This window comes from Eucyclogobius newberryi, unplaced genomic scaffold (assembly GCF_026437365.1).
Source record: "Eucyclogobius newberryi isolate DKJ021-1_F unplaced genomic scaffold, fEucNew1.0.hap1 SCAF_7, whole genome shotgun sequence".
Taxonomy (NCBI): domain Eukaryota; kingdom Metazoa; phylum Chordata; class Actinopteri; order Gobiiformes; family Gobiidae; genus Eucyclogobius; species Eucyclogobius newberryi.
This window is the reverse complement of record NW_027316389.1, coordinates 24,340,029-24,355,656: the sequence shown is the minus strand read 5'-3', so window position 1 is coordinate 24,355,656 and position 15,628 is coordinate 24,340,029. Positions and strand designations below refer to the sequence as shown.

Here is a 15,628-nt window from a genome sequence, read left to right as displayed (position 1 = left end):
CGTTGTGCGCCCGGGTTTTCTGACACATCTGCTCTACTCTGCCCGGCTCCAAGTCGCTATTCTCAAGTTATGAAAGGACAACAACATCTTTAAGAGCCAAGGGGAGTCCAAGCGTGAAGATTTGGGGTAAGTTTAGCGTTGCCTGGTGGTGCAAAGCGCGCGCGGTGCGGCCGTCATGGCGCATGTGTCACTGCGCGTGCGGCGCGTCCGACAAACGGACCGAACAGTCTTATGACCTAATTCCATACAAATATTGATCTGACATATTCCCATGCGAATCATGCACATACTCATTGGAAATAACAGTTTATATCCTATGTGTTATTTCCAGTGATTAGCCTATGTCCACGCGATTCGCATGACTGAATGTCAAATCAATATTGTTCAATAAAATGAGGCTATTTATTACCTGCTAAAGAATGCTTTTTCAGTAGATTAGTATTCAAAACAATCAAAGAGCCCTTCACAAGATGAGCTTTTACATTGTTTTTGACCATGACTGGAATGATGTAGTAGCCACAAAACCTTAAGATAGAAACGCAGTGTAATTTCACTGTTAAACTTTAAGCTTACATGTTTGTCATAAGTTGCCAATTCAGAATAATGGTGTCTTCAGAGTTACAAGTGAAGCTTTATTTGTCATTGGTGTCATTTCAGTGTTGCGACGCAAAGTATAAGAACAACAGAATAATAATTACTATATACTGACTCCAATCTAAATAAATAACAATTTTAAAATACACTTTAAATCATCTAACTGTAATATTAAAATACACTTTAAATAAAATGAAGATACAACATGGAGTAAAAATGATGATTAATGTGGAACAGCACTGTGCAAGTGAGTTAATCTATGCTCCAAAATGATTGCTTTGGCAGAAGATAAACAATAACTATCAGGCCATGTCTTGCACCTATGATTTACAATATGATACAGTATTATGATTCATGATTACTGGCGCTGTAAGAGTAAACATACATGAATCTTATCCATGTTTAGATCCACACACAGACCTTCATTGTTTAAGCTTAGTCTTTTTTTTTAACCCTCTCTCAATTTGGTCAATTAAACTCAAGAACCACAAATGAAGCCTGCGTAAATTCAGCCTGGAAGACCTAACTCCATCCATCTACGTCAAGGCCTCCATGGAAGGACCCCTCTCCCCAGCGCCATCATCGCACTCAAGCGGCGCCCGCCTGTCCGTCTGTGAGAGTCAGATCCCTCACTTCACCATGGACTCTCCCAGGTTTCTGCGCTTATCCCAAAGAGGTTATGCAGTTTTTCCTGGCCAAAGAAGTAGGGTGAAAGGTCAGGGGGCGTCTGAACCATGGCCCTCGCACCTGCTCCTCATCCCCAATCAACGCTCTCAAGTGACTCCTCCCCGCTCCAATCGGCACCCAGGCGGTCGCATTTAAGCCCTCAGGCAGATGGCTCGGCCGCTCAAACCGTACTGCGACCCACCGCCTCCCCTGCTCCTCCTCTGCATTCCCCTCATCCTCTACCTTCTCTTCACATCTACCACCACCAGTCTCCAGGCTCCGGGGGAGACATCTAATACAAATAGATCATGGAGTGCCCATGATTGCAACGTCTTCCGCCGGGGTCTGAGCGCCAAATAACTCTCGAATAAAGCTTGCTCAACAGTCCATTCTCGTGGTCTCTTTGTCTCTCCAGGGTGAATTATGATACCACAAATACTTTCATAATGTTGAACAGTGTGCGGGTTGAACTTGAGGTCATGAAGGCATCACTAACTGGTATTGTAGGACTAAGAACACACATATTTTACATTTTTGTTATTAATTATACTGTTTCTTTCCATAAGTCATCGTTTATCAGACAAGGAAATGGTGTAAAAGTTAATCATTATCCTTCACATTCTCATGGTGCAGAAGAATCCTCCCTGGGCATGACTCTACGTGTGGCACACACTTTGCATTTTATGACCCAAACTTCCTCTTGTTGTGTCCTCCAGTGGGTCAGTTTCTCTTCTCACGTTTACATAAACAGATTTGTATGAAAACGACTCTGTTGGATCGGCATAATGAAACACATTTGTAATACAGAGGATGAAATGTGTGTTTGAATGTGTGACTAAACATTTGTTTTCAGGTTGTTGTTGTTGTTGTTGTTGTTGTTGTTGTTGTTGTTGTTGTTGGGGAATGGGGTATTGCTGTTGTTTTTCCTATAGATCACATAAATCTTCAGTCTCTGAGCGTTTTCATTCTGTCCCTGTTTTGTTAGTCCAGGTCTATCTGCGCTTTGTGTTCTCACTGTCCAAAGAAAGTTTGTTTGAATGTGTGACCTTTATAGTACACTTTCAAAGAATGTGAAAGTGAATGGCGTGTGTGTGCGCCTGCGTGAGCAGCATCAGAAATATCTGATGAGGAAGTCCTTCCTCAGGCTGGTTGCGCTCAGAGTTGGCCACATTTACCCCGGCAGCAGGTTATGGCAGTGTTTGTTATCTTTCCAAACCGAAATGGCACGAGTCAAACAAGAACTGCAGCAACAATAACAGGCGAACGTGAGATTTGCTTCACCTTTTGTTCATCTTTCTATCCATGCGTAGCCTATTAAACATTGTGGTGTCAGAAAAAATAATAATGTAAGCCTAAAAATGACAGCACAACTTGTTAGCTCCAAAAATATATTTAGTTGAATATGACCTAGTGACGTTTTGGCCTTCATCAAAGGACAGGGGAAAAGAAGAGCTTATTAAACTTTGGCCGATCATTGCTCTCAAGCTGGACTAGATGTGGCTGGTGAGAAGACAAACACATGTTTTAATTTAATGTTGTATGTTGAACCTATACTTTTTAAAAGTAGCCAAATATATAGCCTATCAGCTTGAGTTGGGACGTTTGTAGAAGGCTAGGGGAGGTAGCAAACCTTCAGATTTTAATTATTTATGGAACAACCCAAAAACTAACCGCTGAGCTCATTTGAATGCTCTTTATAGACTGCAGATAGCTAGTTCTCTTTTTGGATTTTGGGAAACCCCTTTGCTTCTGCCTTGATCATTTTTTTCACCAGGAGACTTGACTGCTGCTACTTCCCAAATAAGATAGAACAGAACCCTATAGTAGCTACTGTTTGGTTTTGTGTGTACTCTGTGGGTCAGGTGGCTGTGGATGGTCGAGGGAATCATTTTAATTGCCTGTATATAAAACAATTCAGGGTTAAACTACATGCAAAGTATAAAAAATAATGTATAAGTATAGTTTGATTTGAAGTCATACACACCCCCTCCCTTTACAGTGTTTACTGTAAGCAAAACGTGCAGGGATAAGAACTTGAGCCACAAGATTGTGAACACATGTTTTAATATGGACAAAAAAGCGTTAAAGCTGCCGAGTTACACAGCAATGACAGTAAAAATATGAAAACGCCAAGATTCAGTGGCCAAAAATCTCATCTTGTCGTGTGTAGACCCCCCGCCTCACTCAAGACCACACAATAACCAAATGTGCAGTTATAATAGGTCATTTCTTGCTAGATTTCTTTGTAAAATAATAATAAAATAGATCATACTTATCTAGTACAACATTTTGAACATTATAAAGCTCACAAACTGACTAACAAACAAGTCTACCACAAATGACTCATTCAGACAACACATTTTTAGGGCAAGAGTGTGAAGTGTCAGTAAACTACAGGAGACCACAGGAGATTTGAAGCGTTTGCACACTTTCATAATGTGCCCGACTCTGGTCTGTCTCAGCAGCAGCAGACATGGCTCGCTGGGGGCTGCAGGGCGAAATGACGGAGTTTAAGAAGAGCCAGATAAAGCGGGACCTGGAGATGGGCGTGGTGATGACGGTGTTTCGACAGAAGGCGGAGCGGCTCACGGTGCAGGTCATCATGGAGACGCGGCAGGTGGCGTGGACCCGCACCGCAGACAGGAACGAGGGAGTCCGTGAGTTTAACATGAACTCTTGTGATTATGAAAGAGATGTTATTTGCTGAAGGGTGTTGTGTGTTCTGCTTCTGTGCTGGTGCCAAACATGAGCCATAAGCGGCTGAATCAAAGGAGAAAGTACCAAACTCTTTTAAGAGAAACTGCTATTATCATTTCCTTCTGCTAAAGTATGTTACAAATCAGTGATGGAAGGATTTTTGGTAAGATTAACAACTATACAACACACAGTTTATATTGTTGTATACATTATATATTATTACAAATTATAAATCCTGTTGGGAGCAAGAATTCTTAGATAAAGTAAAGAGCAAATTACTCAGATTGTCTTTTCATCATTTCAGCCTTAATTGTTTTTACTTTAAATGTGAATATCCATCTTTAGAATACACACAAGTTTAATTATTCTGTGTTCAGTGGACCTCTATGAAGTCAGAGAGATTCGGCCTGGCAGGAACTCCAAAGACTTTGAGCGTTTCAAAGATGGCAAAGACAAACACGAGGAAAACACCTGCTTCACCATCTTGTACGGGTCGCAGTTTGTCCTCAGCACCCTCAGCCTCGGAGGTGAGACACGTGATCGTGGATAAAACTCTCTGTGTTAACAAGGCTTGATACACTTCTTTGTGTTTTCAGCTGATTCTCTGGACGATGCTCAGAAATGGTTAATTGGCTTAGACCTGCTGGTGCAGGAAACAATGAAGGCCCCCACTCCTGTTCTTATTGAGAGGTGCCTGTCATCACAGACTTTTATAAATACTACTATTTAATGTTTACTGTTTACTGTACACTAGTACATGGACTAGAAGCTAATAACTTTTTCTTTTAGTTGGCTGAGGAAGCAGATGTACTCCATAAACCAGACCAAAACAAACAGGTACTACTACATTTCTTCTTCGTTAAATTGGGTTCACCTGATTGAAATGTCATTGTGAAGTAATGTGTAATTATGGTTATTACATGATAACAAAAAAACTGATACATCTGTCATTCCACTTAATTTCATTGAAATATGACTAATCCCGACCTTTATTCAGTATGAACACTGTAAATGGCCAGAAACATTTAATATGGTCAGTAAAAAACAGATAAGTAGAGTAATCAGACCCAATAATTAGATTTGATATTTGATTTTTAGACCGGTAACTGTAAATATAGAATAACTCTTTCAACATTTTCTCTTCCCTTTTTGTCTCTGTCACATTAAGTTTCCCTTTTTTGTATATTTTGCCTGCACAGGTGTGAACAATCAAAAATAAATCAAATGTGACGGTTCATTTCAATAATATCCAGAAATCAGCTCATGTTTGCGTCAATGTCTATTCCTCTATATCTCTATAACCATGATATTTCCATCCTATTACCATTTTCTGTACTTTTTGTTTTTTTACTTTCTGTATTTTGTTTCTTTCCATCTCTGTATTATTGTATTGCATATTACAACCGTTCTTTTCCTCCAGTATCAGTGTGAAGGAGTTAAAGGCATTGCTTCCCCTGCTCAACTATAAGGCTCCCAGCTCACGCTCTCTCAAGGACAAACTTCAGGTATTTCATTCGGACTATACCGACTACAACTGTTTTCTTGTAAAGCGTTGTGTACAAAGTGGTGAGAAGAAATGGACTTTCAGCTAAAGCTTTGCCCTGAGGTTACTATCTTGCTTTCTGTTTTGTAGGAAGTGAGAGCAAAGAAAGAGCGCCTGGACTTTGAACAGTTTCATAAACTGTACAATCTCATCATGTTTGAGCAGAATGAAGTGAGTCAATAATCAATAAACAATACAACTATTTTAGTGACTGCTATTTTATCAATTTTATCAAATTCTTTCTTTTCAGATCCTTGATGAATTTAAGACAGACTTATGTAAATTCATGTTGGGGTGATTATACTACTTTTTTCACACTTATTCTCTCTGGACTAAATAAAACGATTCTCTGTCGCACTGAGTTGCCAGATATAGATCTTGAGTTTGTCTTGATGTTGCGCTCGCTCTTATTTTTGTGCTGGCACTGGCTGGTTTTGATTGGTCTGTGATGTCTGACAGTGTGTTTGATCTGCTACACAGTAACACAGATAAACCTGAAGCCTCCGTTGTTCTGCTTCACGACTTTCAGCGGTTTCTCATCTACAACCAGAAAGTGAGATAAGAGGCGGTGACACAAATCACACTGTCCTTGGCATTAAATGACCTTGAAGATGCTTGTTCACATGGTTTCTGAATGATAGTGCTAAATACTGTACAGAGGACTATGTCATGAGAATCATTTATTTACAAATGCATAAAGTGTACTTATTTTATGTCTTTTTTTTGTCACTACGTCCCTTTTTACCCAGGCATGTTCATTTCTTAACACACAATTGCCCCTGACAAAACTTCACAAACACTCAAAATGTTATCGCTTATGACTACTTCCTGTGTTGGCCATATTTAGGAAACATGGGCCCAGGATCTGAACCGAGTCAGAGAGCTGATGACGACGTTCATCGATGACACAATGAGGAAAACCAATGACCCGGAGTTCACTGTGAGCGAGGTACTTTGAGCTTTATTATTTAATGTTACAGCTGTCAAGCAAATGGTGTGAGACGTCTAATGCTGTGTTGTTTTGACAGTTCTTGAGTTTTCTGTTTTCAAAAGAGAACTCCATTTGGGATGAGAAGTACTCTGAGATTCATCACTTGAACATGAATAACCCTCTGTCCCATTACTGGATCAGCTCGTCTCACAACACGTCAGTTTGACTCCATATAATCATAATAATGACTCTGTTAATGCATTGTTATCAGATCAGTGCCTGCTACCTTCACTTCAACTGTGCATAACTAAAGCAGTGAAATGTTTGAGGTGTTGTTTGGGAAAGACATAAATGTGTCAGTATTTTGAGTTTATGTCCATTGCATTGTGGGAGAATATGAGCTGAAAATTTGTAGATGTTGTTGATGATGTTTGTAGAAATAATTCAGCCGGTGGGCCAGGAAAGTTAGTTAGTTTCAAATTTTTTATACAATTTCCATCTTGCTCAGCGAGTTCATTACGCATTTGTGCAAATTTTGGCAAAACTCTTATTTTTTTGTTTGTTTTTGGTTAGTTTGCTCTCAACATATAAACTTTCACTTGGAAACAGCATTTTTCCATTATTCCATTTAATCCACTCATTCATAGACTTCCATGGGAACTTCAAAGGCAGTTTGTTTTTGTCAAGTATTCTGCAGGAAAGATAACTGGTGGGCTTTTTGTCTAGTACATTAAGGTTTGTCTTTTTTTAATAGTTTCTACTGATTCAAGAGTAGCTTTGTTTGTCCAACTTGTAATGCCATAATTTAGATGGGATAAGATAATTGAGTTATTATTTCCTATTGAAATAAAAATGTATAAAAACGTGTAATTATAAGAACCATATAATTGTAATTATATGGCATTAAGTAGAGGTAAAAGCATATGCTCAGTTGTCTGATCGTGTTGTCCACAGTTACCTGACCGGGGACCAGCTGAGAAGTGAGTCCTCCACAGAGGCCTATGTCCGATGTTTGCGTTGGGGATGTCGCTGCGTGGAATGTGAGTCATTATTGCACAGACCAATACATTATTTTGCATAATAAATGTACATTACAAAATACAGTATTATTTGTCATTTCCCAATAGTCATCTTCTGTGTTCAGCTTTTTAAATTGCCCGAGAAAGACAATTCTTTTTATTTAACACATCTGTCGTCGACCTCCTCTTCTATTGAATATGGTGTTTGTGTTGAATATTACCAGTGGACTGCTGGGAGGGGCCCGGGGAGCCCATCATTTACCACGGCTGGACCAGGACCACCAAGATCAAGTTTGAGGATGTCGTGAAAGCCATCAATGAGCACGCTTTTGTCACAACAGAGTAAGATCGCCTCTCAGGGCCATCACACTTTGTACAGAGAGCTTCACGGATTGGACAGTTTCATTTTTAGACTTCACGGGTTAGAAAATGTGCACTATTCTCATAACAGTTTAAAGCCTTGCAGTTTAGCAGATACTTGATCTTGTTTTATATTTGACTGTTTTATGTTTCACAATATTGCCAAAGCTCATTCTAGTTTTTGTCAATAGAGCTTTTTCTGATTCTGATGATTAACTGAACGTCTCCTATCGTTGACACGTGGTTTGTTTTGTCTTTACTGGGTCTCAGTTTCCCCTTGATCCTGTCCATAGAGGAGCACTGTCCCATCGAGCAGCAGCGTCAGATGGCTCGTATCTTCAGAGATGTGTTTGGGGACAAGCTGCTGATCGACCCTGTGGAGCAAAACGCTGAGCAGCTCCCATCCCCAACACAGCTAAAGGGCAAAATCATACTCAAGGTACTTTCTGTCAAATGTATCTGAGCGGCAATCTGGTCATGGACTCTCTGACTGTTCCTCTATTTTCTGTAGCACAAAAAACTAAACGTGGAAGGAGGAGGTACATTTAAAGACATCAGGAAAGGGGAGAAGTGCGGAGACCTGGAAATCTGGGATCCTGTAGACCAGGTACGCTAACATGATAATTATTATTAGTATTGTATGTATGTCAAATAGAATACATACAATTACAGGTTAGACTACACATTTCAATAAAATGTAGTGAGCATGATTATATTTAAGCTTTTACTAAAAACCTCTTCTTTTTTTTTATATTTATAGTGTTACTAGTTAACTAGTAACTATATTAAAAACAAGGGCCAGAATCCATATAAACTACACAATACTTATCATTTAACAAATAATAATGCCTGATGACAGAAAAAAATTGTGTCAGTTGCCAGTAAATTGTCATTTTTATTCTGTTTTTGTAACATGAAAACATTTATTAACTTTCAGTCATTTTCATGTTTGCCGTTTAACACTTTGCACACATTTGCATGGTGTTATCTAACTTCCTGTTCACGCTTCTTTACTGTAATTTAATTCAAAAGTACAAGAAACCAGTCCTTCAGGGCTGAGAGGGAAGAGGAAGTATTTTTGTTTGATGACACTACCCAGTCAATGTCATTCTGATAACTTATTCAGTGTGCTTATAGAATATGCACTTTTGATTATTTTGGGATATGTTTGCTATAACGTGTGTGTTGCAGATGTTTTTGAGATGTATTTTAATTATCCATTTTGCAGAGATGGAACAAGCACTACTGTGTGATTTCTGATGACAAGCTCTACTATGCGGACGAGTATGAGGAGGAGGATGAAGACCCCAGAAAGGTGAATAGATGTATTGGATATAGTATTATGTAGGGCTGTAGACCTTTAGTCAACCAACATTTTTATTGCTCAACTATAATGGGGGGATTTAAAGGATTTATATTCAATAGTAGAAAGGAAAAGACATGGAATTAGCTTGAGATTTAGGTGTGAATTTCTAGTTTACACTGTTTACTCCAGACAGTTTTCTGTCTAAATGTATGTGTATTGTGTCATTTTGTGGTCTTGTCAGTGCACTTTGGGTCAGATACATGGTCAAATCAGCACCACTTGGCCCCTTTTAGTCGACTATTCTTGGCACAGAGCTTGTCTTTAGTCGAACGAGTGTGTGCAAAGTGATGATTCATTTTAATATTGTTAACTGTATTTAATATGTCATGCCTGTATCCGTCCAGTACCAGGACCTGCACACCTTTGAGCCCTGGTTCCACGGCGGTCTGAGGGATCGCAGGGCGATGGCAGAGCGCCTAATTCAGGATTACTGCGCTGAAACTGGGGCCCGGGACGGCACATTCTTAGTGCGAGAGAGTAACAATTTCCAGGCTGACTACTCTCTCTCCTTTTGGTACTGTTCTTTTATATATGCTTTTTATTTGATCATAGTCTGCGACAAGTTGGCCACTGTCCAGGGTGTAGGGTTATTCCTTTAAAATTAACAAAGGGTTAAATTGAAAAAGTAAAAGGTGTGCGTGATACCTGGAGACCACAACTACTATAATCACTTAGCTTTTACTATCTAGGTTTGCTAACTTAGGAGCTATTGAAAAGAATCCTTGTTTTATGACGAAAAATATTCCTTTAAAATCAACAAAGGGTTAATTTGAAAAAGTAAAAGGTGTGCGTGATACCTGGAGACCACAACTACTATAATCACTTGGGTTTGACTTTCTAGGTCAGCTGACTTAGGAGCTATTGAAGAGAATCCTTGATTTTTGACGAAAAATATTCCTTTAAAATCAACAAAGGGTTAAATTGAAAAAGTAAAAGGTGTGCGTGATACCTGGAGACTCAAACTACTATAATAACTTGGGGTTGACTTTCTAGGTCAGCTGACTTAGGAGCTATTGAAAAGAATCCTTGTTTTTTGATGAAAAATATTCCTTAAAAATCTACAAAGAGTTAATTTGAAAAAGTAAAAGGTGTGCGTGATACCTGGAGACCACAACTACTATAATCACTTGGGTTTGACTTTCTAGGTCAGCTGACTTAGGAGCTATTGAAGAGAATCCTTGATTTTTGACGAAAAATATTCCTTAAAAATCTACAAAGGGTTAATTTGAAAAAGTAAAAGGTGTGCGTGATACCTGGAGACTCAAACTACTATAATAACTTGGGGTTGACTTTCTAGGTTTGCTAACTTAGGAGCTATTGAAAAGAATCCTTGTTTTTTGACTAAAAATATTCCTTAAAAATCTACAAAGGGTTAATTTGAAAAAGTAAAAGGTGTGCGTGATACCTGGAGACCACAACTACTATAATCACTTAGCTTTTACTATCTAGGTTTGCTAACTTAGGAGCTATTGAAAAGAATCCTTGTTTTATGACGAAAAATATTCCTTAAAAATCAACAAAGGGTTAAATTGAAAAAGTAAAAGGTGTGCGTGATACCTGGAGACCACAACTACTATAATCACTTAGCTTTTACTATCTAGGTTTGCTAACTTAGGAGCTATTGAAAAGAATCCTTGTTTTTTGACGAAAAATATTCCTTAAAAATCTACAAAGGGTTAATTTGAAAAAGTAAAAGGTGTGCGTGATACCTGGAGACCACAACTACTATAATCACTTAGCTTTTACTATCTAGGTTTGCTAACTTAGGAGCTATTGAAAAGAATCCTTGTTTTTTGACGAAAAATATTCCTTTAAAATTAACAAAGGGTTAAATTGAAAAAGTAAAAGTTGTGCGTGATACCCGGAGACTCAAACTACTATAATCATTTAACGTTTACTATCTAGGTTCGCTCATTTAGGAGCTATTGAAAAGAATCCTTGTTTTTTGACTAAAAATATTCTTTAAAAATCTACAAAGGGTTCATTTTTTAGCCCAAAAGGACTATGACATCCAGGATTAGCAACTTGGATGCTCAATGTTTTTTTTTTTTTTTTATAAATATGTTTATATTTTTTAAGATAACAAACGGTACTTTAGAGATTGTCCCTAACTGGCGCACCAAACGGAACTTCAGCGCGCAGCTCCCTGTGTCGAGCTACTGCAGGCCCGCTCTAGTTGCGGAGGCGAATATCCAACGTCCAACGTGAAACTAACTTCACCGCGGTCCCCGTCTAAGGCCCGAAGTCACTGGGATAGGCTCCAGTCACCCGCGACCCCGAAAGGGACCAAGCGGTAGAAAATGGATGGATGGATTTGATCATAGTTTATATCTTACTATTGTTCATTGCTTTTTGCTGCATCGTTTCACTGACCCACATTCCTAGTCATTGACAATAAAGCATTTTCTGAATCTGGTTCTACTCATGTGAAAATGTGTGAAAAAGTATTAATTAGTAGTAATTTATGCATCATCGTTAGCATGAGAACATAATATTGTATTTATTTTGTATTGTTGTACGAGGCAAACGGGAATTTCACATATGTCCTGTCCCAATACACATAATGTACAACCAAAGCTCTTATTCAACACCGTAAAACTTTATTATAGCTACAAGTTTAAACACCACATTAAAAAGTACTTCAACACACCATGTGGACCACTTCAGTTGACCATCTTTGTTAAATTGTGTCGCAGGCGCGGTGGGAGGGTCCAGCATTGCCGTATCCGCTCCGTTAAAGAAGGGGGCTTCATGTTCTATTACCTGACTCCCAACCTGCACTTCCCCAACGTGTACGCCCTGATCCAGCACTACAGAGACAACCCCCTGCGCTGCCAGGACTTCGAACTGCGCCTCACGGACGCTGTGCCGCAATCCAATCCACACGAACAGCAACGGTCTGTCCTCACATCCTACAGCTTGCAGTAGACCATTTCCCACAGCGACTTTTTACTAGGAATGTCAATGGATATCTATCGTTCTTTGTTCTTTAACGGGACATTTGGCGTTTTGTATTTGGCGGCTGGTCTGTGACAGGTGGTTCTATAGTAACTTGAGCAGAGGAGAGGCAGAGGAATACCTGATGAGGATTCCCCGAGATGGGGCTTTTCTCATTCGTCAGCGAGAGGGCGATCCGGAGTCCTACGCCATCACGTTTAGGTACACAGACTAATGTCATGTTGAAGCCGTGTCTGTGTTTGTCTATATATAAATAGTTTTAAACATTCAGCTTAAATGTGACGGATGCAGAACAATTATATGGTTGTTAGTGTTGCAAAATAACATTTTTGTTAACAATGTTACGGCGAAAAAGTGGTGGTGGAAAAAGACACAAAAACATATATTTTACGGATATATGTGCAAAATTAAAAGTACATAGAATTCTACTAAGTTTTGAACATTTTCGGTGTCATTTTGTAAAAAGCAGCAGTTATAAAGTACAAAAGTAAAACTGTAAAATATTTCGCTTATCTGTACTTTACGATTCATTTTTACAGTGGATACCTTTTACTTTTACTTCACTACATTTGAAAGCAAGTCTCTGTACATTCTATTCCACTACATTTTTGAACCGGAAGGAAAAGTAGAAAGTATTCATCATGGTTTGAGGGTGTAATGGAGTATATTTGTGGTGAAATTCCACATTTATTTGTAAATGGGTAATTCAAAACTTTGTAGGATTCTATATACTTTTACATTCACTTGAGTACATTTTGCACATATATCTGTACTTTTGCTTCAGTAACAAAATGTAGTACTTTTCTCACCACTGAATCTCAGTACGGTACATTATTAAGAAAAACGCTTTTTTGAAAAAACAAGCAACCATATCATTTGAATGTATCTGTCACAATTAGGCACGAGAGAACAATATACTATATATGACTTTTACCTTATTTTTCAGTTCACATCTAATTTTATTGCAGGGGAGATGGTAAAGTGAAGCACTGTCGAATCCAAAGAGAAGGCAGCATGTTTCTCCTGGGAACCACCACAGAGTTTGAGAGTCTGGTGGAGCTGGTCAACTACTTTAGGAAGGAGCCCCTGTATCGAAAGATTAAATTACGTTACCCAGTCACCCCAGAGCTAGCGGCCCGCTTTAACACCGTGAGTGACAGGTGTATAAAGGAATAATGCTAATATTCATGCAAGAGCTAATGGTGAAATGGTCCGCAGGGGAAAGAATGCGCCTCGCTGTATGACGCCAAGACATATGTTGAACCAAATGAGATTGAAGCGTCAATGGTGAGTGTTTACGACGTAATGTGAACACTAGCCTTGTCTGTGATCTTCTCTAATGCGTAAATCTTTTTGTATTAGCCCCAGAGCACAGTTAGGGCTCTCTATAGTTACCAGGCCATGAAACCAGATGAGCTCAGCTTCAATAAAGGAGCCCTAATACACAACGTGATCAAGGAGAATGACGGATGGTGGGCTTATTATTAACCGTATGATTGATTTGTATTCAATTGTGATTCATTTTGCGGCCATAATTATTATTTATTGCTAAGTACATGAGCATAACCAAACTTTCTTCCAGGTGGATCGGTGACTATGGTGGAAAGCTTCAGCTCTATTTTCCTTCCAACTACGTAGAGCAGGTGTCCAACAACTCCAAACCTGAGTCCAATTTAATGGTACCAAAGACAACACTGAAATGCATATGACATCCAGTCTCTTCAGCTAAGCAGACTCAAATTTGGCTTTGTTTATACCCAGGACAATGACGACAATCCCCTGGGAGGATTGTGCAAAGGGGTTGTTGAAATCTCCAAGTGTAATATACAAAATTGTAAGTCGGTTGCCTTTTTCTTCTCATGCTTTTATACAGTCCAAGTTTGTGGAGTTGTAATTGTTCTCGCTTACAGTGACCAGTGGCAAAAATGGGAAGGCTCATGTGCTGACACTACAGGATAAGGACCAGGACAACTTGCAATTTGATCTTTCAGCCGACTCAGTGGAGGAGCTGTTTGAGTGGTACCAAGTGGCCTGGGACATCACACAGAGAGAGATGAACATGCAGTACCACAGGCAGCAGGAGGTCAGCATCTCAACACCAAAGTAACATTTACTGAACATTACAGGGCCGCTTTTATGTAGGGCAAGCAACAAAAGCTTTCACCAGAAGCGGAGCGTTCAAACTTGTTCTGTTGGTCCTTGTTTAACCCAGTTTTGGCTTGGTTTAGTCCTGGTTTAGTCCTAGTTAAGTTCTGGTTAAGTTCTAGGTTTAGTACCAGTTTAGTCTCAATGTAGTTGTCATGGAAAAACTTGAAAATAATTTGCTTTTTTTATAGACATGGACAATGAGAGAAAAGGCCATGCTCATTTGTTAGCTGAAGGTGAAGAAACTATGGAAGTACTTGTAGATATTAGACCATTTGCTCTGATTTGGAACTCTTAGAGCACGACAGCGGAGCATCTTGTTCATAATATCGCAGATGGGTGCACAAATCATTGAACTGAAGTAATACATTTATAACCAATGAACTGGTTGTTTGCATAATTTGCATAGACTAACTGAACCTCATATAAAACCCTCTAAAAAGCAGGAAATGACACCTGTCCTGGAAAATATTATAAGCGATGTTTTGTGCGATCAGATAAAGCAGCAGGAGGTGGTGGAAAAGAAGGCCGAAGTCGCCATGGAGATGTCAGACCTGGTGGTCTACTGTCAGCCGCGCAGCAAAGAAAAGGACAGATTTGGTAAAGAACATAAAAACAGTATATTCACATATTTACTGATACCTGCATGGAGTGAACATCCTCATTACATGTGTTTGGGCTCCACAGACTACTACACTTACAAAGAGGTCCGCTCCTTCATCGAGAACAAAACTCCAGGAAAAAGTCGGACCAAGCACTTCCTTCAGTACAACCGTAAAGCTCTTAGCCGGATCTATCCAAAAAGCCAGCGGGTGGAGTCCTCCAACTATGACCCGTACCCTCTGTGGATCGAGGGCTGTCACATGGTCGCCCTCAACTACCAGACTGGAGGTGAAGAGAAAAACACTTCTACAGTTACGGCCGTGGCTTTCAATCATGTCCTGTCATCATGGGTTGTGTTCATGAAATTCTTGAATTTGATATTACAGTTTCATGAGAAAGCTCTGGCCTAGATAACTCACTGGTTTAACTAACTCAACTAACTAACTACCTACACTGTTTTTGAAAGAAATGACCAAACAGAAATCCTGCAAATGTTGAACCTTCTAATTTTTCATCTGATATTTGGTCCACAAACTTGCCATGTTCAATATGCAGTCTTCCAATTGTCTTATAATACTATAGGGTAAAAAAAGAGATATTTATATATATATCTGACCTGCCCTCCACTTGAATTTCAACTAACTCTGAGCGGTTTAGCATGTTTTAACCGCTCACTTTTCTGCAGATAAATACACCCAGTTGAACAGTGCACTCTTCAGTCTGAATGGACAGACCGGCTACGTGCT

General features: G+C 39.3%; 1 protein-coding gene across 1 annotated transcript in view; it reads left to right on the top strand.

The window, feature by feature from the left end:
• The first annotated feature begins 4 nt into the window (after positions 1-4).
• The window catches only part of plcg2 (phospholipase C, gamma 2), a 20,116-nt gene continuing 4,492 nt past the window's right edge, over positions 5-15,628 (top strand). The window contains exons 1-28 of the mRNA XM_072434426.1: positions 5-126; positions 3,723-3,917; positions 4,335-4,484; positions 4,554-4,647; positions 4,747-4,794; positions 5,378-5,462; positions 5,591-5,671; positions 5,751-5,794; positions 5,981-6,053; positions 6,348-6,449; positions 6,529-6,647; positions 7,386-7,471; positions 7,675-7,792; positions 8,081-8,249; positions 8,322-8,417; positions 9,039-9,125; positions 9,521-9,690; positions 11,873-12,073; positions 12,213-12,335; positions 13,103-13,283; positions 13,353-13,421; positions 13,497-13,606; positions 13,717-13,813; positions 13,896-13,968; positions 14,045-14,217; positions 14,777-14,879; positions 14,967-15,170; positions 15,568-15,628. The exon at positions 15,568-15,628 is cut by the window's right edge and continues 79 nt beyond it. Of these exons, the coding sequence (XP_072290527.1) occupies positions 3,734-3,917; positions 4,335-4,484; positions 4,554-4,647; positions 4,747-4,794; positions 5,378-5,462; positions 5,591-5,671; positions 5,751-5,794; positions 5,981-6,053; positions 6,348-6,449; positions 6,529-6,647; positions 7,386-7,471; positions 7,675-7,792; positions 8,081-8,249; positions 8,322-8,417; positions 9,039-9,125; positions 9,521-9,690; positions 11,873-12,073; positions 12,213-12,335; positions 13,103-13,283; positions 13,353-13,421; positions 13,497-13,606; positions 13,717-13,813; positions 13,896-13,968; positions 14,045-14,217; positions 14,777-14,879; positions 14,967-15,170; positions 15,568-15,628 (3,101 nt within the window). The 5' untranslated portion in view covers positions 5-126; positions 3,723-3,733. The remainder of the gene's footprint in view (positions 127-3,722; positions 3,918-4,334; positions 4,485-4,553; positions 4,648-4,746; positions 4,795-5,377; positions 5,463-5,590; positions 5,672-5,750; positions 5,795-5,980; positions 6,054-6,347; positions 6,450-6,528; positions 6,648-7,385; positions 7,472-7,674; positions 7,793-8,080; positions 8,250-8,321; positions 8,418-9,038; positions 9,126-9,520; positions 9,691-11,872; positions 12,074-12,212; positions 12,336-13,102; positions 13,284-13,352; positions 13,422-13,496; positions 13,607-13,716; positions 13,814-13,895; positions 13,969-14,044; positions 14,218-14,776; positions 14,880-14,966; positions 15,171-15,567) is intronic.